This window comes from Oncorhynchus mykiss, chromosome 12 (genome assembly GCF_057628025.1).
Source record: "Oncorhynchus mykiss isolate SJ-2025 chromosome 12, ASM5762802v1, whole genome shotgun sequence".
In the NCBI taxonomy this organism is placed as follows: Eukaryota; Metazoa; Chordata; class Actinopteri; order Salmoniformes; family Salmonidae; genus Oncorhynchus; species Oncorhynchus mykiss.
In genome coordinates this window covers 41,909,007-41,933,174 of record NC_143033.1, presented here as the reverse complement: position 1 = coordinate 41,933,174, position 24,168 = coordinate 41,909,007, and the positions used below count along the sequence as shown (strand labels likewise).

General features: G+C 46.0%; 2 protein-coding genes across 15 annotated transcripts in view; one reads left to right on the top strand and one right to left on the bottom strand.

Annotated features, from left to right (window-relative positions):
- The window catches only part of arhgap32b (Rho GTPase activating protein 32b), a 237,908-nt gene extending 223,083 nt beyond the window's left edge, over positions 1-14,825 (top strand). For 12 of the 13 annotated variants that reach the window (XM_021623785.3, XM_021623784.3, XM_021623782.3 and 9 more), the window contains 10 exons: positions 686-830; positions 1,693-1,775; positions 2,629-2,736; positions 4,614-4,759; positions 6,495-6,696; positions 8,519-8,664; positions 8,794-8,868; positions 9,042-9,908; positions 10,412-11,061; positions 11,151-14,825. In XM_021623785.3, the coding sequence (XP_021479460.3) occupies positions 686-830; positions 1,693-1,775; positions 2,629-2,736; positions 4,614-4,759; positions 6,495-6,696; positions 8,519-8,664; positions 8,794-8,868; positions 9,042-9,908; positions 10,412-11,061; positions 11,151-13,295 (4,567 nt within the window). In that variant the 3' untranslated portion in view covers positions 13,296-14,825. Of the gene's footprint in view, positions 1-685; positions 831-1,692; positions 1,776-2,628; positions 2,737-4,613; positions 4,760-6,494; positions 6,697-8,518; positions 8,665-8,793; positions 8,869-9,041; positions 9,909-10,192; positions 11,062-11,150 lie in introns of all 13 variants that reach the window. The other variant, XR_016485083.1, reaches the window with a different exon arrangement.
- Positions 14,826-15,057: 232 nt separating this feature from the next.
- On the bottom strand, positions 15,058-17,700 carry anapc13 (anaphase promoting complex subunit 13). Of its 2 annotated transcripts, XM_021623790.3 has the most exons (3): positions 17,586-17,700; positions 17,301-17,434; positions 15,058-15,465 (listed from the first exon to the last, which is right to left on the bottom strand). In XM_021623790.3, the coding sequence occupies exons 1-3, from the start codon at positions 17,653-17,655 to the stop codon at positions 15,340-15,342; spliced, it is 330 nt and encodes a 109-aa protein (XP_021479465.1). In that variant the 5' UTR covers positions 17,656-17,700; the 3' UTR covers positions 15,058-15,339. The 2 variants fall into 2 exon arrangements, with proteins under 2 accessions (XP_021479465.1, XP_021479466.1); XM_021623791.3 differs by lacking the exon at positions 17,586-17,700 and having other exon boundaries at positions 17,301-17,537.
- Between the last annotated feature and the right edge of the window lie 6,468 nt (positions 17,701-24,168).

Genomic DNA, 24,168 nt, shown 5'->3' with positions numbered 1-24,168 from the left:
GTCTTTCTATCCCTCTCCATCCATGTCTTTCTATCCCTCCCCTCTCCATCCATGTCTTTCTATCCCTCTCCATCCATGTCTTTCTATCCCTCCCCTCTCCATCCATGTCTTTCTATCCCTCTCCATCCATGTCTTTCTATCCCTCCCCTCTCCATCCATGTCTTTCTATCCCTCCCCTCTCCATCCATGTCTTTCTATCCCTCCCCTCTCCATCCATGTCTTTCTATCCCTCCCCTCTCCATCCATGTCTTTCTATCCCTCCCCTCTCCATCCATGTCTTTCTATCCCTCCCTCTCCATCCATGTCTTTCTATCCCTCTCCCTCTCCATCCATGTCTTTCTATCCCTCCCCTCTCGCTCTCCATCCATGTCTTTCTATCCCTCCCCTCTCACTCTCCATCCATGTCTTTCTATCCCTCCCTTCTCCATCCATGTCTTTCTATCCCTCTCTCCATCCATGTCTTTCTATCCCTCCCCTCTCCATCCATGTCTTTCTATCCCTCCCCTCTCGCTCTCCATCCATGTCTTTCTATCCCTCCCCTCTCGCTCTCCATCCATGTCTTTCTATCCCTCCCCTCTCGCTCTCCATCCGTCTTTCTATCCCTCCCCTCTCCCTCTCCATCCATGTCTTTCTATCCCTCCACTCTCACTCTCCATCCATGTCTTTCTATCCCTCTCTCCGCTAGGCATGAGTTTGACTCGGAGCAGATCCCCGACCTGACCAAAGACGTGTACATCCAGGACATCCACTGCGTGGGCTCATTGTGCAAGCTCTACTTCCGCGAGTTGCCCAACCCCCTGCTCACCTATCAGCTCTACGAGAAATTCTCCGTAAGGACAGCGCTCTTGGCACAGCACGGGGACTGCACTCTGAGTGCCCTTCTCCACCCAAAACAAAAACATCACGATTTCTCACACTAACATGCTGCTGCCGCTTGGTGTCCCCCTAGTTACAACGAGCCCCTTCTGTTTTGGTTTGAGAGCTCTACAGTGTTGCAATGTTGCGTAGTGCCCTTGGCCCAAGAGGAACCCTGCTCTGTCTCTTTGTGGATAGTATTTATTAGGTTTCGCATTGTCCCAAACTGGCGTCCAATTTCCATGTCCAAAATACTTTTTTTCCCTCTCTGTCTCTGTGGGAGGTATGTTCAAGACCCTCGCAAGGACCAAGTGTCAATTATCTCAAGTTTAATTACTGTATATGTTATGAGGGTGAGCTAATCTGACACTTTTCCCCCCCAAAGTAAAATATGAAAATTGTCATAGGCCCTCAGAAATCACATTCTCGATTTACCAAAGACCAAATACACTGTTGGAGGGCTTATCTTGGAACCCCCACTCCAAATCTAAGCGCATGGCACCCACTTTAAACGACTAGTATTACAAATACAAAACTCACTCCGACTTCAAATAAAACCCCTCACCAAACAAAATGGTCTTGGCTGGAGCCTTTAAAGATGGTGTAAATGTTTGCTGGTTGCAATGGAAGAGAAGGGGAAGGGTGGCGGCGGGAGTGTTCTGTCCCCTTGGCTTAGCCAAGCGGTGTGCAAGTGCCTCTACACCGGCCCTGGCCGACTGACTGCGTGGAGGTGTCGTGTTAATGAGGCACTCCTTAACGCAGAGGCACTGATCCCTACCACTCTCCTCCCTCCCTCCATCCTCCCCTCCATCTCCCTCGTTCCTTTCCGCTCCACAGGAGGCCGTGTCAGCAGCCACAGACGAGGAGCGGCTTATCAAAATACATGATGTCATTCAGCAGCTGCCGCCTCCGCATTACAGGTTAGCGCAAAGCCACGCTGCCCCCTGCAGGAACACACAGACTACAACGCACAGTGCTGTCTCCATAACAGGATGTCAATCTATGTCAATAAACGCAACATTTTCAAAGATTTTACTGAGTTGCAGTTCATATAAGGTAATCAGTCTACCTTATATATAATAAATTCATTAGGCCCTAATCGGTGGACTTTACATGGCTGGGAATACAGATATGCATCTGTTAGCCAGAGATACCTTAAACAAATAGGGGTGGCTTAGAAAACCAGTCAGTATCTGGTGTGACCACCATTTGCCTCATGCAACACATCTCCTTTGCATAGAGTGGATCAGGTTGTGGAATGTTGTCCCACTCTTCAAAGGAGAAATGCTCACTAACAGGGATGTAAACAAATTTGTGCAGAAAAATTTAGAGAAATTAGCTTTTTGTGCATATTGAACATTTCTGGGATCAACACTTTACATGTTGCATTTATATTTTGGTTCAGTGTACATTTTTTTTGCGTTGGGAAGGGTGTCAAACATTAACAATGATATAGACACATTATGTGAACTACAAGACCAAAAGTATGTGGACAACTGCTCGTTGAACATCATATTCCAAAATCATGGGCATTAATATGGTGTTGGTCCCCTCCACTCTTATGGGAATATCCAAATCCATTCATTTGAAAGGGTGTCCACATATTTTTGTGTATATACAGTGTATATTATACAAACGTAATGGATGGTTAATGTATTCCACTCAAAAAGTTGCAGAACCTTATGATCTTATACAAGTAGGTAAAACATACTTCTGTAGAATTAGTCATAGAACTGGTGTAAATGTGTGTTTCATCCTCCGTCCTGTTCTCAGGACTCTGGAGTTCCTCATGAGGCACCTGTCCCAACTGGCCACCTTCAGCTACATCACCAACATGCACAGCAAGAACCTGGCCATCGTCTGGGCCCCCAACCTATTGAGGTCAGACAACGTCATGTTATTGTTCATATCTCACCAGTGTAATCAATAGTACTAAAACATATAGGTTGCTCTGAGTAACTGCAGTTGATCTTGTACTGAAAATAGCTATGATATGGCGATTTAGGAAACAAACAAATTCTTCCGCATGAAATTTCGTCAGCCGGTTTTTGTCATGCAAAAGACTGCCGGTCTCACGGTAATTGACCGTTAATTAACATAAACATGTTTAGGATCTCCAGGCCTCCACACATACAAGCCGCTTGATGCACGCCTTTGGAACATCTACATTTAAAAGTATAATACATCCATTTAATAAACAGCGTCACAATACCTCCATTTGTTTTAGTCCAGTCTAAAGAAACATGATATGAGGAAAATGTATTTCAGAAGAACAGAATGAGTTGGCCTACTGTAGGCCTATGTTATTTGTCTTTAATTGTGAACAATACAAACCTTCGACTGTCTAAGAAATCCAAACATATATGGGCTGCATGGTGCGACCTATAGGCTATTGATGATTTGAGAAAGTAGCAGAAAAAGCTTGAGGTCTGTTCCTTGCCTCAGGCTACACAGCTGTTCTCTCGTGATCATATTTTCACCCATCAGACTATTCTCAATAATCTTTACTAATATGTCAAATTTGGTTTCGATTTAGAATTGTCCATTATCAAATGGGCCGGAACATGTCATCTGTGTTGCACTCGAATAGTGAATGGAGGCCTCGCGTTTTGTAGGCTACTTCGGTTTTATAGCGGAGCATGTGCTTAATATGAGTAGCTGAAAAATAAAGAATAATCAACTTATTTCACTCCATGCATCAACCACTGTTGGTGGAGCATGCTCTCGCTGACTGACAGATGATATTACGCCCAGACTCTGTATGTCATGGGTTTTCCAACCTTGTTCCTGCAGCTACCCAGTGCTTCATTTGTGAAACCAAGTGAAATATGTATGGCAACATCGATAGTAACATGTTTTCGCAACAAAACATATTTCACTACACTTAACAGCCCCTCTGCATGTTTGAGAAAGGGATAAAGGAGAGCGAGAGGAGGAGATGAGATATTCTCATCAAGGTTAATTATGAAAAAATGCCCTATTACTAGGTTATTCAAATGCAAATATACTAATTGTAGGCTAACTGTAAGCCGCACTGCACAATCAAGGAACCACCAGCATCGCCCAGTGCTTTAAGTTCTCGTCCAGAATCATGGATAGACATGTTGTCCTTCCAGTATGCATAATAATACAGTTCACACTCAAAGGTGATTTACTCCAATGTGTTGAATTTGGGAGTATAGCCTAGACCAGTTGTATATACCAACGACATCTTAAATCAGTTGTTTTTCTGCCATGTGTAATATGCAGTAGGCTATGTATTGTATAATGGCACAATCATCTTTTGGGCTCGGGCTCATAAGCCTATGCATTTGCATAAACTCTATGGGTGTTTTGAATGAATCATCACCTTAGAAAGGGCTGTCCGTTTCGTTGTGTTAGGCGTCGAAACAACATCCATGTTTTACACTGTTTCAACCCGCTGTTGAACTTCTTTCTTCAAATTGATCATCACAGTGAGGTTAGTTTTAAATATATGATAGGACTACAGTTTTGATTAGATTTTTTGATTGCCTTTGCATTGATGTCAGAGCGGTTAGAGCGACAATAGTCCATTAGGACCTGATGGTAGTTAGCAAGTTGGGTTCTACCAAAGCATGACCAGAGGGCATAAATGGAGATGACCGTGACTCAACGGTCATGTGGAATTATACTGAGGTCATGACTGCTATTGTGGCAGTAGTACGGTCACCGCAACAGCCCTATGTGGAAGAATGAGTCATTAAAAAAAAGGTTGATCCCCAATGTCGTCTCCCCAGGTCCAAGCAGATAGAGTCGGCCTGCTTCAGCGGCACGGCAGCCTTCATGGAGGTCCGCATCCAGTCGGTGGTGGTGGAGTTCATACTGAACCACGTAGACGTCCTCTTCAGCCCCAAGCTCAGCTCGCTCATACGGGAGGGAGCAGGTACGCATGCCAACCTGTTGGGATGTCATCTATGCTCACAGTGCCACGGTGCTAACCGAACCTGGAGGATTATTTGTTATGCAGGATTTTGCTTGATTCTAATTAATGCCAGTGGTGCTTTTGTCATAGGGCAAGCAGAATCCACTTGACCCTCAATTTAGAAAAGTAGCTTACTCAGAACAATCACTTTTTAATGCAAGTAATTTGTCTCCTCCATAACAAAGTCGATATCCAAAGCATTCCTAGTCAATCACCAAATATTTCTGTAAAAAACAACGATAAGGTCTGCCCGGGTGGCGCAGTGGTCTAGGGCACTGCATTGCAGTGCTAGCTGTGCCACTAGAGACTCTGGGTTCAAGCCCAGGCTCTGTCGCAGCCGGATAGCCTGGGAGGTCCATGGGGCGACGCACAATTGGCCTAGCGTCGTCCGGGTTAGGGAGGGTGTGGCCGGTAGGGATATCCTTGTCTCATCGCGCACTAGCAACTCCTGTGGCGTGCCGGGCGCAGTACACGCTAACCACGTTTCCAGGTGCTCTGTGTTTCCTCCAACACATTGGTGCGGCTGGCTTCCGGGTTGGATGCGCGCTGTGTTAAGAAGTAGTGCGGCTTGGTTGGGTTGCGTTTCGGGGGACGCATGGCTTTCGACCTTAGTATCTCCCGAGCCCGTACGGGAGTTGTAGCGATGAGACAAGATAGTAACTACTAACAATTGGATACCACGAAATTGGGGAGAAAAGGGGGTTAAAAAAAAATTTGCCTGCCTTACCCGGCAGGCCCGGAGAGCAAATCAAGTGCCCCTATTGGCCTACTGCCAATTCAATAGCTCAGATTACCGCATCGGCACAGTTTCTGCAAGCCATAGACTGTAAAAATAATCCTCGAATGCACAGCGGAGTTGATACTGTGAGATTTAAAAATGTTTAAAACCATAAATAGAGAGAGAATACAGCAAAGTGCTGTGTTTTTTATGAGTAAGCTCATGTTTAAGTTGTTATTCAAGACTGCCAACACTTTTAAATGTCTTAAAATGCACGTTGCCCCACTTCCACTCACGCTACAACCAGCACTGCAGCTGCAATGAAAGAGTACAGCAAAGTGTTTCCATACGCTTGCGTTATTATTAGCGGCTTGTCTTTTTTAATATCCAGGAATATTTCACTTTCTAGTAACCACATGAATTGGTGCATGAGACAGAAATAATGCAGTGCGACTTGAGTTTCGCTATCAGCTGGAAGACTGTCCCCTTTTCTCAGCAGAGGAAGGGAGAGCTGATGGACAGTGAGTCGGGTGAGAGGCTGCGCCCTTCCTCCCCTCAGACTGACCATCAGATGCAGGCCGTCAGTCCAATAAAAAATTAATTAAAATATAATTATTATGCTTACTCAGCTATGCCTCACAAGTAATACAACAAATGATCTATTACCAGTCTGATCATATACCTAAAAATGTTATATAATTTCAAAATGGTCTGAGAAAAACAACAATGGCAGGGAAATTCAAGCATAGCCAATATGTAGTGATAATGTATTGGGCCTATAGCCTACTGTACAAACCTCATTGCTGCAGAACTGTTTTTAATTGGTTAATGTTGCATAGGATTATCTTTTTTTTTTAATCTTTTTTTTTTATCTGAGTGGTAGATCTCTGCTTGGATTTTGACTCCGAAAGTGATCTTGACTCAGTTAAGGTTGGTGGCTACTGGTGTACATGATGATCACTTCTCCCCTTCCCCTAGGACACAACTCGTTGTTGCGGCCCAAGTCCCTGCTGGTGTCGTCCCCCTCCACCAAGCTGCTGACCCTGGAGGAGGCCCAGGCCCGGACCCAGGCACAGATCAACTCCCCCGTCACGGCCGATAGCAAGTACATTGAGGTGGGGGAGGGTCCGGCTGCGCTGCAGGGCAAGTTCCACACCGTCATCGAGTTCCCTATGGAGAGGTATGAACAACCTGCGGCCCTGGTATCTTTCTATCGGCTGATGTTTGTCCATGAGTTGTGAAGTATTGAAATGGAGGAGGCATAGATGAGATACAATACTTGGATGGAAATATCGTACCTTCAAACCATGAATGCATACAGTTACAGTGCATTCGCAAAGTATTCAGACCCCTTGACTTTTTCCTCATTTTGTTACATTACGGCCTTATTCTAAAATGTATTAAATAATGTTTTCCCCCTCATCAATCGCCACACAATAGCCTATTTTGACAAAGCTAAAACAGGCTTTTAGAAATGTTTGCAAATGTATTACAAGTAAAAAACAAATACCTTATTTATATAAGTATTCAGACCCTTTGCTATGAGACTCGAAATTGATGTCAGGTGCATCCTGTTTCCATTGATCATTCTTGAGATGTTTCCACAACTTTATTGGAGTCCACCTGTGGTATATTCAATTGATTGGACATGATTGGAAAGGCACACATCTGTCTATATAACGTCCCACAGTTAACAGTGCATGTCAGAGCAAAAACCAAGGAGTTGTCCGTCGAGCTCCAAGACAGGATTGTGTCGAGTCACAGATCTGGGGAACAGTACCAAAAAATGTCTGCAGCATTGAAGATCCCCAAGAACACAGTGGCCTCCATCATTCTTAAATGGAAGTTTGGAACCGCCAAGACTTTCAAGAGCTGGCCGCCCAACCAAACTGAGCAATCGGGGGAAAAGGGCTTTGCTCAGGGAGGTGACCAAGAACCCGATGGTCCTCCTGACAGAGCTCCATAGTTCCTCTGTGGAGATGGGAGAACCTTCCAGAAGGACAACCATCTCTGCAGAACTCCACCAATCAGGCCTTCATGGTAGAGTGGCCAGACACTCTTCAGTAAAAGGCACATGACAGCCTGCTTGGAATTTTCCAAAAGGCACCTAAAGGACTCTCTGACCATGAGAAACAAGATTCAACTCTTTGGCCTGAATGCCAAGCGTCACGTCTGGAGCAAACTTGGCACCAACCCTACGATGAAGCATCGTGGTGGTGGCAGCATGCAGTGGGGATGTTTTTCAGTGGCAGATACTAGGAGACAAGTCTGGATCGAGGCAAAGATGAACGGAGAAATGTACAGAGAGATCCTTGATGAAAACCTGCTCCAGAGTGCTCAGGACCTCAAACTGGGGTGAAGGTTCACCTTCCAACAGGACAACAACCCTAAGCACACAGCCGAGACAACGCATGGAGTGGCTTTGGGACAAGTCTCTGAATGTCCTTGAGTGGCCCAGCCAGAGCCCGGACTTGAACCCGATCGAACATCTCTGGGGAGACGTGAAAATAGCTTTGCAGCAACATACCCCATCCAACCTTAGAGAGCTTGAGAGGATCTGCAGAGAAGAATGGAAGAAACTCGCCAAATACAGGTGTGCCAAGCTTGTAGAGCCATAACCAACAAGGCTCTATGCTGTAATCACTGCCAAAGGTCCTTCAACAAAGTACTGAGTCATGGGTCTGAATAATTATGTAAATGTGATATAAGTTTTGTATCTCTTTATAAATTAGCTAACATTTCTAAAAACTTGTTTTTGCTTTGTCATTATAGGGTATTGTGTGTACATTGATGAAGGGGAAAAAACAATTGAATCAATTTTAGAATTAGGCTGTAACGTAAGAAAATGTGGAAAAAGTCAATGGGTCTGAATACTTTCCGAAGGCACTGTACGTGGTTTCATATTATAAACAAGTGAGTCATGTTGTTTAGGCAACAATAACAAAAGGACACATGACTACTTGTTTCCCCAACTGAGTGTTCTGTCCATTCACCTCCAACAGGAAAAGGCCCCCCATCAAGTCCAAGAAGTCGCCGGTGGGAAACTGGCGCTCCTTCTTCAACCTGGGCAAGTCATCGTCTATGTCCAAGCGCAAGCTGCACCGCAACCCCAGCGAACCCAGTGAGCTCAAGGCCATGGCCCTGGCAGGTTAGATTCCCTTTCTTCTTCCCTCCCAAACACCAAGCCTTCACTCTCTGACCCTTCTCACAAATGTTACATTTGGTTGGAACGGAAACTAATTAATGTGAACTCATGCCTGTCTGTCTCATGTCCCAGGAGGCAGAGGGGACACGGGGACACTGCGATCGGCCAAAAGCGAGGAGTCGCTCACCTCGCTACACAACGTTGAAGGTAATGTATAATCTGACTTATCTCCACGCCACTCTGTATGCCTGATGGAGCCTGTTCCTCAGTGCAAGTCTGCTGTGGTCCAAGTAGTAATGTATTTGTATAGATAGTTTTTTCTAATAAAACATTTGTGACTTGTCTTTGAATTGATGAAGATTTCCCCCTGACTCCCGTAGGAGAGTCGAAGGTGTACCGTCCTCGGCGGCCCCGCTCCAGCAGCGATGCCCTCTCGGCTTCCTTCAACGGTGACCTGCTGGACAGCCACACCCGGCAGCACTGCAACTCCGATGACAATCTGGCCCAGAGCCACAGCGGGGGCGCCACCCGCGGTGGGGGGGACAGCGATGGGGACGACGGGCCCATCTATGTTCCAGCCCTGATTTCGCCCCCACGTTCAGCCGGCGAGGACGTGGACCTTAGCCCCCCAGACATCGGCATGGCCTCGTTGGACTTTGACCCCATGTCATTCCAGTGCAGCCTGCCCGACGGCTCCTTCTCCTTCCCCCTGGGGCTGAGCGATGTCGCTACGGGCACGACTGGTGAGGGCACCAGCCCGAAGAGGAGCCCAGGCAGCATTGACAACGGCTCGGCGCTCGTCTCTCCTTCCTTCCTGGGGAAGTTCGCCAACCCCTTCTTGTCGCCTGACCTCAGCCCGGCCACGGGAGAGAAAGCAGGGAGCAAGAAGCTGGTCTGCTCAGTGTCTTTCTCTGACAAACCCGTACAGGCTGTGTCCCCTAAAAGGTCAAAGTCGGACATTTTGGCTCCTCTGGCCATTTCGGAGCCGTTTGACATGGAGATTTCTAGTAGGCTTACAGAAAGCCATGGTGTTCCCCAGCCTTCTTCCCCTCCCTCGGGACTGCCCTGGGACTCTCCTCTGTTAATGGGCTCAGTGTTGCTGAGGACAGGGGAGCCGTCGCTGAGCGAGGCCTTTCAGATGGAGCTGCACTGTAAGCTCACTGCCTTCGACATTGAGAGCCAAGACTCCACAGGGGAGGAGAGCACTGCCCAGCAACCTCCAGCAACCAATAGCGAGGAACAATTAGGTTAGTGGTGCATACAGCTGCTTCATTGCATACAGCTGCTTCATTGCATACAGCTGCTTCTTTGCATACAGCATCTACATTTTCACTTGATCACCTATCATGTTTTTTTTTATGTTAAAGAGAGAGTTCACCCAAATTACTAAATTATATAGTAGTTTCCTTTCCCTGTAAGGAAACCAATATATAATTTAGGTGAACTGTCCATTTCAACTGTCCATTTCTCTTTACAGTATAAGGCCTTTGTTTAATTATGCTTTGATTGACAATGCCTGTTTCGTTTCTAGGTTTAGTTTCCCCGCCTCATGCCTTTAACACCTTGCATGGATTTCAGCTCAGAGAAATCTTTCCACATGATGCCGCCAGAGCGCCAGGCTTAACTCTTCCCCCTCTCTCCTACTCTTGAAGACCAAGCCTGCCTTTTTTCTTTTTATTCCCCTCAAACGCACTTTCTCTTCTCTCTGTCCTCACACTGCAGTTCCCTTCTGTTTTTGTCCCCCTCCCAGGAACCGTAGCTAGTCTGGACTCTCCAAAAGCCTCCCCCAGCCCTCTCAGCTCCTCCTCTGTGTCCCTCCTCCCTCCCCCGCCCCATCCGAAGAACGCCGCCCGCATGTTGGCCCTGGCCCTGGCAGAGTCCGCCCAGCAGGCCTCTATCCTGACCCAGAAGAGGCCCTCCCAGTCCCAGCCCCCCACGCCAGTGTCCCCCATTAGACCCCTGGAGCCCTCACACTCCCTGGACTGGCCCCCTCCCCCAGCTCTGCGCCCCCAGACGTCCCTCGAGGAGGGACCCAGGGCAGGAGAAGCCCAGACCCCAACCTTAACCCCCACCACCCCAAACCTTGCCCCTTCCTCCACCCCTACTGACAAACAGCCTTGCCAGTCAGTGAGCCATGAGTCCATCAGTATGTCCACCAGTGCAAAGTTCCCCTCCACTTCTCCCGGAGCCAACCAGGATATTGATTTCACCCTACCGGCTTCCCCCCACCACCAGTGTACCACCACTCCCTACTGCCCTCCAGCCCATGTGTCCCCCACTCTGAGGAGTCCAGACAGGCAGCAGCCCGCCATGGGCCAGGTAGCGGTCAGCAGCACTGGATTCTCCACCACCACTCCCAGGAGCAAGGAGACGGGTGTCCTGCCACAGCCTGCTCCTGAGGTAAATTGGCGAAAATGTGTCATATTTGCAGAATATCTTTGATAAAGTGACTATATAGCCAACTGGAATTGTTTTTGGTTCATTTTCAGGTCCATGTAGATGAGGTCGTCTGGTCGCCATCTCCGGAACCGTCAGAGCAGCGAGTTGCAGTTTCACAGCCTCAAATACAGTTCCATACTCATCCACAGGCCCAGCCACAGTCCCAGCCTCATCCCCAGCCCCACTCCCATCCCCAGCCTAACGCCAGAGTGGTCCCCACCCCATCCGAGCCAGTGGAGAGACCATGGGAGGCCATAAAGCCAGTTCAGCCCCGCGCGGAGCCTGTGACCCACGCCCATGGGCCCACGCCGCCAGCGCCTCCCGTCCGCTCCATTGAGAGCAAATTGGCAACTGCCGCCCTCAGCCACACAGAGGCCGCCAACCCCGCCATCTTCCACAACATCCTGACAGAGGCCTCCATGCCTGAGGCCCTCGCCCAACCTCACCCTCCCCCGCGTAAGTCTTCCACCCAGCAGTCAGCCTACCTGTACCACACCAAGGGAGAGGCCGCCTTACTGGAACCTCCCGGGGAGGCCTACTACCACCAACGGGCCATTCCCGTGGGGCAGCCTTCGTACCACTACCGGCCAGACAGTGTTCCCCCACACCTCTCCTACGCATCAAAGTCGGAGCCCCAGATACCTTACAGTGCCCGCACGGACCACCGCTACAACACCATAGCTCACCCCAGGTCCTGCCACCAGTCAATGAAGCATCACGGGCCCCCCAGGGGTGGCGAGTACATATCACCCAGCCCGGGACACCACGGCCAGGGCTATGGACCCATGGAGGGAGCTCCGGTCTACCCCACTATCCGAAGGGTGCACTCGCTCCACGTGCCCTCAGCAATCCGCTCGGTGCCCATCCAGCGGACCGAGGTGCCTCCCGACGACGAGTTCTTCTGCTACCAGCGGCCCGTCTACCAGTGCAATACCTACCAGCAGCTGCCGCAACAGTCCTCGCAGGCTGACTACCACGTCACCCAACTCCAGCCTTACTTTGAGAATGGCCGGGTGCAGTACCGTTACAGCCCCTATTCGCCTGGCGCCAACCCGCTGGACGCCCCTTACTACGACGTGGACCCCTACGGGACCATCCGGCTGAGGCACTTCCACTCGTTCAGCAGTCGGGACCTGGGCCCCACCCTCAGCCGGTCGGGGGGCAAGGCGGGCGGCTACCACTACCTGTCCCGCCACATCCTCCCGCCGGGGAAGGAGCACAGCTTTGTCAGCAGAGACATGCCCCCGGGCCATGGCTCAAAGGGAGCCGCCGTCTACTTCGCATGGAACCCAGAGGACTCGGAAAGGCTCCGGATGCACTCCATCCACAGAGAGAGCCGGGCCAGGCAGAAGGTCAAGGGACCTGTCATGTCTCAGTATGACAACGTGGGCCTGTTCATGCCTGGCGACCTGGGAGCGTACGAAACTCTACACCTGCGCAGTAAGTCGGACCCCGGCAAAGCCATGCTGATGACTGTCGAGGGTAAAGACGGGCGCTACGGAGTACCGCCGGGCTCCCAGCACGCTCCCCGACACCTTGTGTCTGACCCCGACGTCCTCATGTACATGGAGACGGAGAAGCACTGTCAGGGAAATGGCACCGGGGACAAACATGGCAACTCCAGGACCTGCCAGGTCTCCCACTCGCACCAAGCCCAACACCCATCCCGTTACCAGGCCCATCAGCAGGACCCCGGGGATGGAGCTCGGAGCTTCCAACCTCGCTACGAACAGCCTGATCCAGACCGCCACCAGAACCGGTCCAAAACCCCCAGTAGTTACCAGGACAATGATGACCACCAACACCAGTCGGCCCCCGTCAAAGCGCAGGCCCCTCCCAAGCCCGAGCGGTCGCACAGCATCCGAGAGCGCCAGCAGCAGCACTATAGCCAAGCTGCCACTTCCGAACCAGACAGAGACCACTCATACCAGCCCCACGGTGGGCAGCAGAGACACAGCACCATGGCGATACAGTCCCACTACGACAACCTGGATGATTACCACCCAACAGCAATACCTCAGCCACAGGCCCCCATGCCAAACCCCCACGGGGTCTCCTCTGCTTCTTTCCCCACCAACCCTGGCTTCACGGGCAGCCACAACAACCGAGCGTACTCCACTGCCTTGGGCCAGGGCGCCTTCATCCCAGCGGAACTGGCCCTGCAGAGGCCCGAGACAGAAATACACGCTGAATGAAGAAGAGACTTGTAAAAAAAATGTGCAGGTTTTAGTAAGCAATGAAGTGACTCAGCTGGAGATTAAAATGTTCCACAGCCTCTGCAGGACAGTGGACTGTCGTCAGAACCTTTCTCATTATTTTTCTCTATATTTTTTATGAATTGTAAAGGAAAATAAGATACTTTTTAGAGAATGTACCATACTTTCTTCAATTGTTCTAAGAAGCCACGCGGTCGTAACTCATTGAAATGGTGGATGATCATAGAAATGTATATGATATAAGCGAAAGGTCCAAGAAACCAGAAAATATGTGTACAAAGAAGAACTACTGGTAAAAAGGGATTTGTTTTATTTTTGTTTCCAGTTTTGTTTTGACTGGGGAGATATGAGCATAACAGGGATGAAGGTTTGCATTTTAGAAATGCATGTTATCTCCAATCTCTTGTTTACCATTGATATCCATTGTGTACTTTCTGGATGTTTCAGTACAAGTTCTCGAGGGAGGAAATCTGTGTAAGTCATCGTGCCCTCCCTCCTGTTTCTGTATACATAAGGCGTTACAGTATGTTCACTTTCAGTCTTCAAGAATCTCGGATTTGGGGTTGGGGCCCAGCAGTACAAAGTGAGTTCTAGAATTAGACAGGGTACTTTCACCTGGTACTGTACATTAAATGATGTTCATATTTTATTTGCTTTGTGATTGTGTGTTTTTGCTATAAAACGGAGTGAATTGAATTATAATGGAATGTTTTGGAACCCAGATTTGTTCTTCATTGCAAGAGGGACCAAACATTGAGTATTTTTGGCCATGAAAGCATTCCTGCACATGTATGGGTTGATGACCGGGTGTGAGAATGACAACATTACCTTGGGAGGTGTAACAGAGTAATTCTTAAAATGTGTTTAGTTATAGTCTTGTTTTTTTCTGCCAATTTCAAAGGACTTGAATGGACTGGACAACTTAATACAATTATAAAAACTGATATGGTACAACACTTCACACAAATGTAAATGCTTGGTCAGCCCTTGAGCAGGTTGAATTCACTCCAGCAAATACATTATGAAATAAATGTACATACTAATTTTCATAGTATGTGAAAAAGATGGTTATTATGTTCCAAGAGAAGTAAACCATAATTTAATTTGAATGGACAAATGTTTGGGACCATTTAAGAAAATGTGGATGAACTTTAATGGAATCAACTGTCTGCTTTCAGTGCAATTAGTCAGTAGCCAGTCAAATTGGCAGAGGATTCAGATTCATCTCATTCAATTTCAAATGCAGGTCATATTTGCATTTGAAAACCTTTGACTATATTTCAGTTGTAACGCCCATTGGCTTGTGAAGGTACTGTTCTATTTTGCCTTATGGTCCCTACCTGTTTAAACGGAATACTCCCAGATGTCCCTCCTTTGTTGTGGGGCACAGTAAGTGGCTAAATAACCACCTAGTTGTGTTTGAATGTAAAAACATCTCTTGTCTCAGTAACTGGAGAGTTATGCTGTTGGATATAACAAATAAAATTATTCAGGAAATAACAATGAAAATCTCTGTCAGTGGGTTATTTTGTTAAATTGTAGTGTTGAATGCTACTTTGAGACCCTGAGCCTTTGTCATAAACAAATATTATTTTTCATAACACAAAGCTCCCTGAGATGTCTTGACATGTTAAACACTTCAAAAATGTACAGTAGTTAGTCAGTGAAATTTCCCTCTTAGATGCCAGAGGCAAGGAGCCAATTACATGAGTATGTATTTGTGACATGCATTGCCTTTGACTAGAGAGAAAAAAAAGTTGATGTTTATTTTTGCTTCATTGAATATACTCAGTTTTCAGACTTTCTGTCGGGCCAATAAGAAAATCAACAAATAGTCCAAGGATGCTTCAATCCAGGTTCAGTTATTGAACTGCGAGACAAATTGTGAGTTTGAGAGTGGGGGGGTCCTTCTACATGAATGAGAATACCACAATGACTTTATTTTGACCATTGTAAGAGGAAATTCCAGATGAGTTCAACCACAGGTACATTGGATTGGGCACCGTATCCATTCACAGAGTGTCTAAGTCCCAGTGTTAGGTGTATTCTCGTGCAGACTCTGTAGAGCCAAATCTGACCACTTCATTTCTTGTTCTTTCACAGACTCTGTTGATCCTCCATTATCTTGCTCAGCTTCAGGCAGTTCGCTCTGCAGGAAAAAATAAAAGTATTAACCACATGAGAGCAAACTAGACTGAACAAAAATATAAACATGTAAAGTGTTGGTCCCATGTTTCATGAGCTCAAATTTTAAAAAAAATCATAGATGCACAAAAAGTGTATTTCTCTCAAATGTTGTGCACAAATTTGTTCACATAGCTGTTAGTGAGAATTCTGCTTGGCCAAGAATGCATATAATGACGCTGATTTAAACGGCTTGATTATTACACAGGTGCACCTTGTGCTGGGGACAATAAAAAGCCACTCTAAAATGTACAGTTTTGTCGGAGTGTGCAATTGGCATGTCCGCCAGAGAATCTAATGTTAATTTCTTTACCATAAGCCATCGTCGTTTTAGAGAGTTTGGCAGTATATCCAACAGGCCTCACAACCGCAAACCATGTGTATTGCGTCGCATGGGTGAATGATTTGCTGATGTCAACATTGTGAACAAATTGCCCCATGGCAGCGGTGGGGTTATGGTATGGGCAGGCATAAAATATGGGCAACGAACACATTTGCATTATATTGATGACAATTTGAATGTACAAAAATACAGTGAGATCCTGAGGCCCATTTTTTAGGAAGGGGTATCTGTGACCAACAAATGCATCTCTGTATTCCCAGTCATGTGAAATCCATAGTTTAGGGCCTAATGAATTTATTTCAATTGACTGTTTCCTCATATGAACTAACTCAATACAATCTGTGCAATTATTGCGTAATTTTTTTTCAGTATAGTAATATTCAGTGGAGGCTGCTGAAGGGAGGACGGCTCATAGTAATGGCTGGAACGGATAGAATGGCATCAAACCATGTATATGATAATATTCCGCTCCAGCCATTAACACGCCACCAACCACCTGTGGTAGTGTTGTCCAGTTTTATACAGAAGTATGAGTATCAGGCATAAGTAATTTGATCAGAAACATATTTCTGAAACCATGTAAAAGAGGACTCATGCCAAAGGCATTTCCTCTATTTGATTCCACCAGGGAGAGAAGAGAACCAGCAAGCTACAACGGTGAGCAGATTAAAGGTATGTATGAGACTGGTACTAGATGGCAAGTCTGAATGTCTCGTATTTCTACCTGGTCTCAAGAGTATTCTGTACATACATCTAAAACTCCACTTAGTAATGTGTGTGTTACGAATTCAAATTTGTTGTGACTGATGTTGATTCAAAAGCGCAAGCTTTGGGTTGTAAGACGTTCGTTATATACCCACCCTCCTTTTGGTTTTTGCCTTAAGTAACCATACCAAACGTAACACACTAATTTGAGTGTCCCGGATATTTACTGTTACATTTAGTCTGAGGCCAGGCAGTGAGCTGGTTTTAATATCTGTATTTCCTCGTCGAAGTTCCATCTGCAACATGAAACATACGTTTATAAATCGCCAGTGCCGTTAAACGTTTACCCCATCTATAATCCATCCTAAACTAGAATCCTGTATTGAAGATATGTTACTAGTTAGATCTGGATATTTGGCAGAGCTGATATAAATGTGAGGGTGCAAATTATTAAAAAGGGCTATGGCGCGTGTAACCGCACAACACTGTGCTTTCTAGCTATATAACGTAAGCTTGTTTAGTGTTGTCCAAATGTTCTTTTGGGGCTTCAGACATCAGTGATTTCGATTTGCCATCAAATAGCTAATACATTTGATGTTGCCATCATCATTCATTTTCCCGAATTATATATCAACTCATAATTGAGTGAGACCGTTTTAGAAGCTAAATTACCAACGTTATATCATGTAGCAGTTATCAAGTTAGCTAATCCTCATCTACAGCATAAACATTGTTTAAAGGGTTTTACATACCAATGGGATAGTGACATCTTCATAAGGTAGACGGTCTTCCCTCCAAGCATCATCTGTAAGGTCAAGAACCCTGCCATCTCTTTGAACTTCACTGTCCATCTCTGGATGTTTTGGTTGCCTGCTAGTAGTGCTAGCTAGGTGTGAAGATGGCACAATTCAGTATCCTTGTTCGTTGTGGTGGTTTAACCGTAGAAAAGTAGTCTGGTGTGACAAGTCAGAAGTCTCAATATAGGCTTATGAAGCTAATTTACTCCCAAAATATGTAATGTAAACACAATACCTTACCCAAACAATAAAGCCTTGCAAAAATCCTTAAAACCTGCGATTCAAATGAGTCGCAGTATTTTGACGTCATATTCTTCGGGAGGGGGATAAGTGCCGAGTTCACGGGTTTCCACTAGATAACACAGCCACAAAGTCAAAATTACCTTCACGGGTTTGCTTTTAGGGCTGATGTGTGCCGCATTCAACCAGAACTTGGAAAGTCTTAAACATATTAAGACTTTCCAAGTTCCGACTAGCACTAGAACGCAGTTGAGCAACATTCAAATTATTGAATGGTTGTGTCGCAACTGTTCATAAATCAAATGCAGCAAATGCCTTCTAGTGATAGGACGTTCGCGAACGAACTGCGCTTTTTGGACGGCTCTTTATGTTAAATGGTAGGAACCGAATCGCATCGCTAAAAAAAAAAATCGTTAATTTGACTCCTGATTTGCATACTGTACCTCTGTTTTTTGACATTCAAACGACGATTATCTGCAAATAAGTTACATAATCAATATCTGAAGATGGTGAATCCTCACTGCAGCAACAATAAATAGTGGGGAGAGCACAGAACCGGTCCCAGCCTTCTGCCGCCAAAGGAAGGAGCAAAAAAAACTAATTGAAGTTAGGTTCTGAATTAAATGTGAAAGGGTATTGTCTGGACGTTGAAAATGCTTATTTCCCATACGTTGAAAATGCTTATTTTCCTGACGTTGAAAAATACGTATTTTCCGGATGTTGAAATCAGGTTCATTTTCGGTTCTGAATGAAAGTGTGTGTAAACTCAGCAACAACAAAAAAAACGACCTCTCACTGTCAACTGCTTGTAGTACTGCAGTGCATCTCCTCCTCATGGACTGCACCAGATTTGCCAGTTCTTGTGGTGATATGTTACCCCACTATTCCACCAAGGCACTAGCAAGTTCCTGGACATTCCTGTGGGAATGGTCCTAGCCCCCAATAGGTCCCAGACGAGCCCGGATCTCAATCTCATTAGGCACTTCGCTGGCCATGGCAGAACACTGACATTCCTGTCTTGCAGGAAATCACGCACAGAACGAGCAGTATGGCTGGTGGCATTGTCATGCTGGAGGGTAATGTCTGGATGAGCCTGCAGGAAGGGTACCACATGAGGGAGGAGGATTGCCTGCAATGACAACAAGCTCAGTCCGATGATGCTGTGACACCACCCCAGACCTTGACAGACCCTCCACCTCCAAATCGATCCCGCTCCAGAGTACAGACCTCGGTGTAACGCTCATTCCTTTGACAATAAACTCGAATCCGACCATCACCCCTGGTGAGAAACCGCGACTCGTCAGTGAAGAGCACTTTTTGCCAGTCCTGTCTGGTCCAGCGACGGTGGGTTTGTGCCCATAGGCGACGTTGTTGCCGTTGATATCTGGTGAGGACCTGCCTTACAACACGCCTACAGGCCCTCAGGCCAGCCTCTCTCAGCTTATTGCACACAGTCTGAGCACTGATGGAAGGATTGTGTGTTCCTGGTGTAACTCGGGCAGTTGTTGCCATTCTGTACCTGTCCCTGCAGGTGTGATGTTCGGATGTTCCGATCCTGTGAAGGTGTTATTACACGTGGTCTGCCACTGCGAGGACGATCAGATGTCTGTCTTGTCTCCCTGTAGCGCTGTCTTAGGCGTCTCACAGTACAGACATTGCAATTTATTGCCCTGGCCACATCTGCAGTCTTCATGCCTACTTGCAGCATGCCTAAGGCACGTTCACACAGATGAGCAGGGACCCTGGGTATCTTTCTTTTGGTGTTTTTCAGAGTCAGTAGAAAGTCCTCTTCACTGTCCTAAGTTTTCATAACTGTGACCTTAATTGCCTACCATCTGTAAGCTGTTAGTGTCTTAACAACCGTTCCACAGGTGCATGTTCGTTAATTGTTTATAATTCATTGAACAAGCATGGGAAATAGTGTTTTAAGCCCTTTACAAGTGAATATCTGTGAAGTTATTTGGATTTTTACGAATTATCTTTGAAAGACAGTGTCCTGAAAAAGCCAAGTATAATTTACAGATGTTTAAAATATGTATTATCCAGATGTTGAAATCAGGCTAATTTCTGGTTCTGAATTCAATTTTTCATCTATTTTTGGGCCAAATCAAGGCTGGAAAAACAATGTCCAAGGAAGTGGAAATCAAGGCCAGTCCGGACCTGCACCAAAAAAGACGTCCAAAGGCGCCAGGGTCAGTCCATGCTTACTGAGTTGTAGCCTACAGTGTTGCCTGAAATTTAATTTTATGAATGCCCATCTATCAAATGTTATTGGTCACATACACGTGTTTAGCAATGCTAATGCGGGTGTAGCGAAATGCTTGTGCTTCTATCTCCGACAGTGCAGCAATATCTAACAAGTAACATCTAACAATTACACAACATGTACCCAATACACACAAATCTAGTAAAGGAATGGAATTAAAAATATAAAAATATATGGATGAGCAATGTCAGAGCAACATAGAATAAGATACAAGTAGTATAGGATACAGTATATACAGTGCCTTGCGAAAGTATTCGGCCCCCTTGAACTTTGCGACCTTTTGCCACATTTCAGTCTTCAAACATAACGATATAAAACTGTATTTTTTTGTGAAGAATCAACAACAATTGGGACACAATCATGAAGTGGAACGACATTTATTGGATATTTCAAACTTTTTTAACAAATCAAAAACTTAAAAATTGGGCGTGCAAAATTATTCAGCCCCTTTACTTTCAGTGCAGCAAACTCTCTCCAGAAGATCAGTGAGGATCTCTGAATGATCCAATGTTGACCTAAATGACTAATGATGATAAATACAATCCACCTGTGTGTAATCAAGTCTTCGTATAAATGCACCTGCACTGTGATAGTCTCAGAGGTCCGTTAAAAGCGCAGAGAGCATCATGAAGAACAAGGAACACACCAGGCAGGTCCGAGATACTGTTATGAAGAAGTTTAAAGCCGGATTTGGATACAAAAATATTTCCCAAGCTTTAAACATCCCAAGGAGCACTGTGCAAGCGATAATATTGAAATGGAAGGAGTATCAGACCACTGCAAATCTACCAAGACCTGGCCGTCCCTCTAAACTTTCAGCTCACACAGGGAGAAGACTGATCAGAGATGCAGCCAAGAGGCCCATGATCACTCTGGATGAACTGCAGAGATCTACAGCTGAGATGGGAGACTCTGTCCATAGGACAACAATCAGTCGTATATTGCACAAATTTGGCCTTTATGGAAGAGTGGCAAGAAGAAAGCCATTTCTTAAAGATATCCATAAAAAGTGTTGTTTAAAGTTTGCCACAAGCCACCTGGGAGACACACCAAACATGTGGAAGAATGTGCTCTGGTCAGATGTAACCAAAATTGAACTTTTTGGCAACAATGCAAAACGTTATGTTTGGCGTAAAAGCAACACAGCTGAACACACCATCCCCACTGTCAAACATGGTGGTGGCAGCATCATGGTTTGGGCCTGCTTTTCTTCAGCAGGGACAGGGAAGATGGTTAAAATTGATGGGAAGATGGATGGAGCCAAATACAGGACCATTCTGGAAGAAAACCTGATGGAGTCTGCAAAAGACTTGAGACTGGGACGGACATTTGTCTTCCAACAAGACAATGATCCAAAACATAAAGCAGAATCTACAATGGAATGGTTCAAAAATAAACATATCCAGGTGTTAGAATGGCCGAGTCAAAGTCCAGACCTGAATCCAATCGAGAATCTGTGGAAAGAACTGAAAACTGCTGTTCACAAATGCTCTCCATCCAACCTCACTGAGCTCGAGCTGTTTTGCAAGGAGGAATGGGAAAAAAATGTCAGTCTCTCGATGTGCAAAACTGATAGAGACATACCCCAAGCGACTTACTGCTGTAATCGCAGCAAAAGGTGGCGCTACAAAGTATTAACTTAAGGGGGCTGAATAATTTTGCACGCCCAATTTTTCAGTTTTTGATTTGTTAAAAAAGTTTGAAATATCCAATAAATGTTGTTCCACTTCATGATTGTGTCCCACTTGTTGTTGATTCTTCACAAAAAAATACAGTTTTATATCTTTATGTTTGAAGCCTGAAATGTGGCAAAAGGTCGCAAAGTTCAAGGGGGCCGAATACTTTCGCAAGGCACTGTACATATGAGAGGGCATGTAGACATTATTAAAGTGACTAGTGTTCCATTTATTAACGTGGCCAGTGATTTCAAGACTATTTATATAGGCAGCAGCCTCTACGTGCTAGTGATGGCTATTTAACAGTCTGATGGCCTTGATATAGAAGATGTTTTTCAGTCTCTCTGTCCCAGCTTTGATGTACCTGTTCTGAATGATATTGTGGTGAACAGGCAGTGGCTCGTTTGGTTGTTATCCTTGATGATCTTTTTGGCCTTCCTGTGACATTGGGTGGGGTAGGTGTCGAGGGCAGGTAGTTTACCCCCGGTGATGTGTTGAGCAGACCGCACCACCCTCTGGAGAGCCCTGCATTTGCGGGCGGTGCAGTTGAAGGAACCAAACGGTGATACAGCCCGACAGGATGCTCTTGATTGTGCATCTGTAAAAGATTGTGAGGATTTTAGGTGACAAGCCAAATTTCTTCAGCCTCCTGAGGTTGAAGAGGTGCTATTGTGCTTTCTTCACCAAAGTGTCTGTGTGAGTGGACCATTTCAGGTTGTCAGTGATGTGTACGCCGAGGAACTTGAAGCTTTCCACCTTCTCCACTGCAGTCCCGTCGATGTGGATAGGGGGGTTCTCCCTCTGCTGTTTCATGAAGTCCACAATCATCTCCTTTGTTTTGTTGATGTTAAGTGAGATATTATTTTCCTTGCACTCCCAGAGCACTCAGTCTCCTCCCTGTAGGCTGTCTTGTAATTGTTGGTAATGAAGCCTACTACTGCTGTGTCATCTGCAAACTTGATGATTGAGTTAGAAGTCTGCTTGGCCACGCAGTCATGGGTGAACAGGAAGTACAAGAGGGGACTGAGCACGCACCCTTGTGGGGCCCCAGTGTTGAGGATCAGCGATGTGGAGGTGTTGTATTCCACGTTCACCACCTGGGGCGGCCCGTCAGGAAGTCCAGGACTCAGTTGCACAGGGCGGGGTTCAGTCCCAGGGCCTCGAGTTTAATGATGAGCTTGGATTGTACCATGTTGAATGCTGAGCTATAGTCAATGAAAAGCATTCTTACATGTGTATTCCTCTTGTCTAGATGGCATAGGGCAGTGTGATGGCGATTGCATCGTCTGTGGATCTATTGGGCCGGTTAGCAAATTGAAGTGGGTCTAGGGTGACAGTTAAGGTAGAGGTGATATGATCCTTAACCAAGTGGTAAGCCTACCATTTGTAAAACTCCAAAAAACAACTCGACACAGAAACAAAAAATAATTTGGCTCGTGCTTACTGGGGTGTAGCCCACCATGTCAGCCCAAATGGAATTTTATGAATGCCCATCCATGTGGTAGGCCCACCGTTTGTAAAACAGGCCTAACAATTGGCTTGATTAGTCCTGATTCCTGTGACTATTAAATTTGGCTATTTTAAGCTCTGAATAACAGCAGCCCAACTTTATCAGGAGTTATCGTGATGTGCAATGTGTTTACACAGCGAGACGTTTTTTCTTTTTCATTATTATCAGCTTGTCAGAAATTGGATACAAACTTGAAACCACTGATCATGACAATGGGGGGGAAATTGCTGGACAATAGTTGATTGTCCATTCCATATTGTCCATTTTACTTTGACATGTCCTGTTTTTAGGATATGTTGTTTGTTAACATGACAGCTAATTCTTTGATTTGATTGAGCGCCGTTTAGGTTAGGCTATTTGATCGGAGAAACCTGCATGATGTAAAAAGTGTCCGTCTCATTGTCATACATCCAGCCTGTAGGCTACAGAAAAGGCCACATACTCTTTTTACCATATCCTATATCTGCTACATGGGTTATGTTAGACAATATTTTTGATGGGACTTTGGTGGAGCGCTGCAGAGATACGTCTCCCCAACAGCACCCTGGCCATATCTATTCATTTGGCCATGTAAAAAAATATTTGAACGTGCATATCAAGATCTGACATAATGGTAGACTTTTTGGGGCTTTTACATTAGAGATGAACATTTTTTTCATGGTTCTAGGTTGAATTTCAAGCATTTTGAATGAAGAACCGCTTGGGAGTTAAGTTGTGATTTTTAAGCAATAGTGTGCAATGCAGCATGCAATTTGGGGCGTTCCTGCATGTGGGCATTAATACATCTGCAGGAACGCCCCCCCCCCCCCCCCCCCCCCTTCGAGCATCCCATTTGTTCCTGCATGAACGACCCCCCTCGAGCACCTCATTGGTTCCTGCATGAACGCCCCCCTCGAGTACGACATCTTCATGTTTGTGTGACACTTTTGAATGTGGGTCAAAAGGGGGAAAAAGTATTATCTGAGTATTACGGTGTCGCTCCAGCCTCCCGCCTGCAGTACTATTGGGGGCGACCGGTAGACAGTGTCCTTTACTCCGCCGGCTGATCACCTGCCATCACCATCTTTAACAGAACTGTGGGAAAAGAGTGCCCAACTGGCGGAGGCAAAGGACACTGTCTAACGGTCGCCC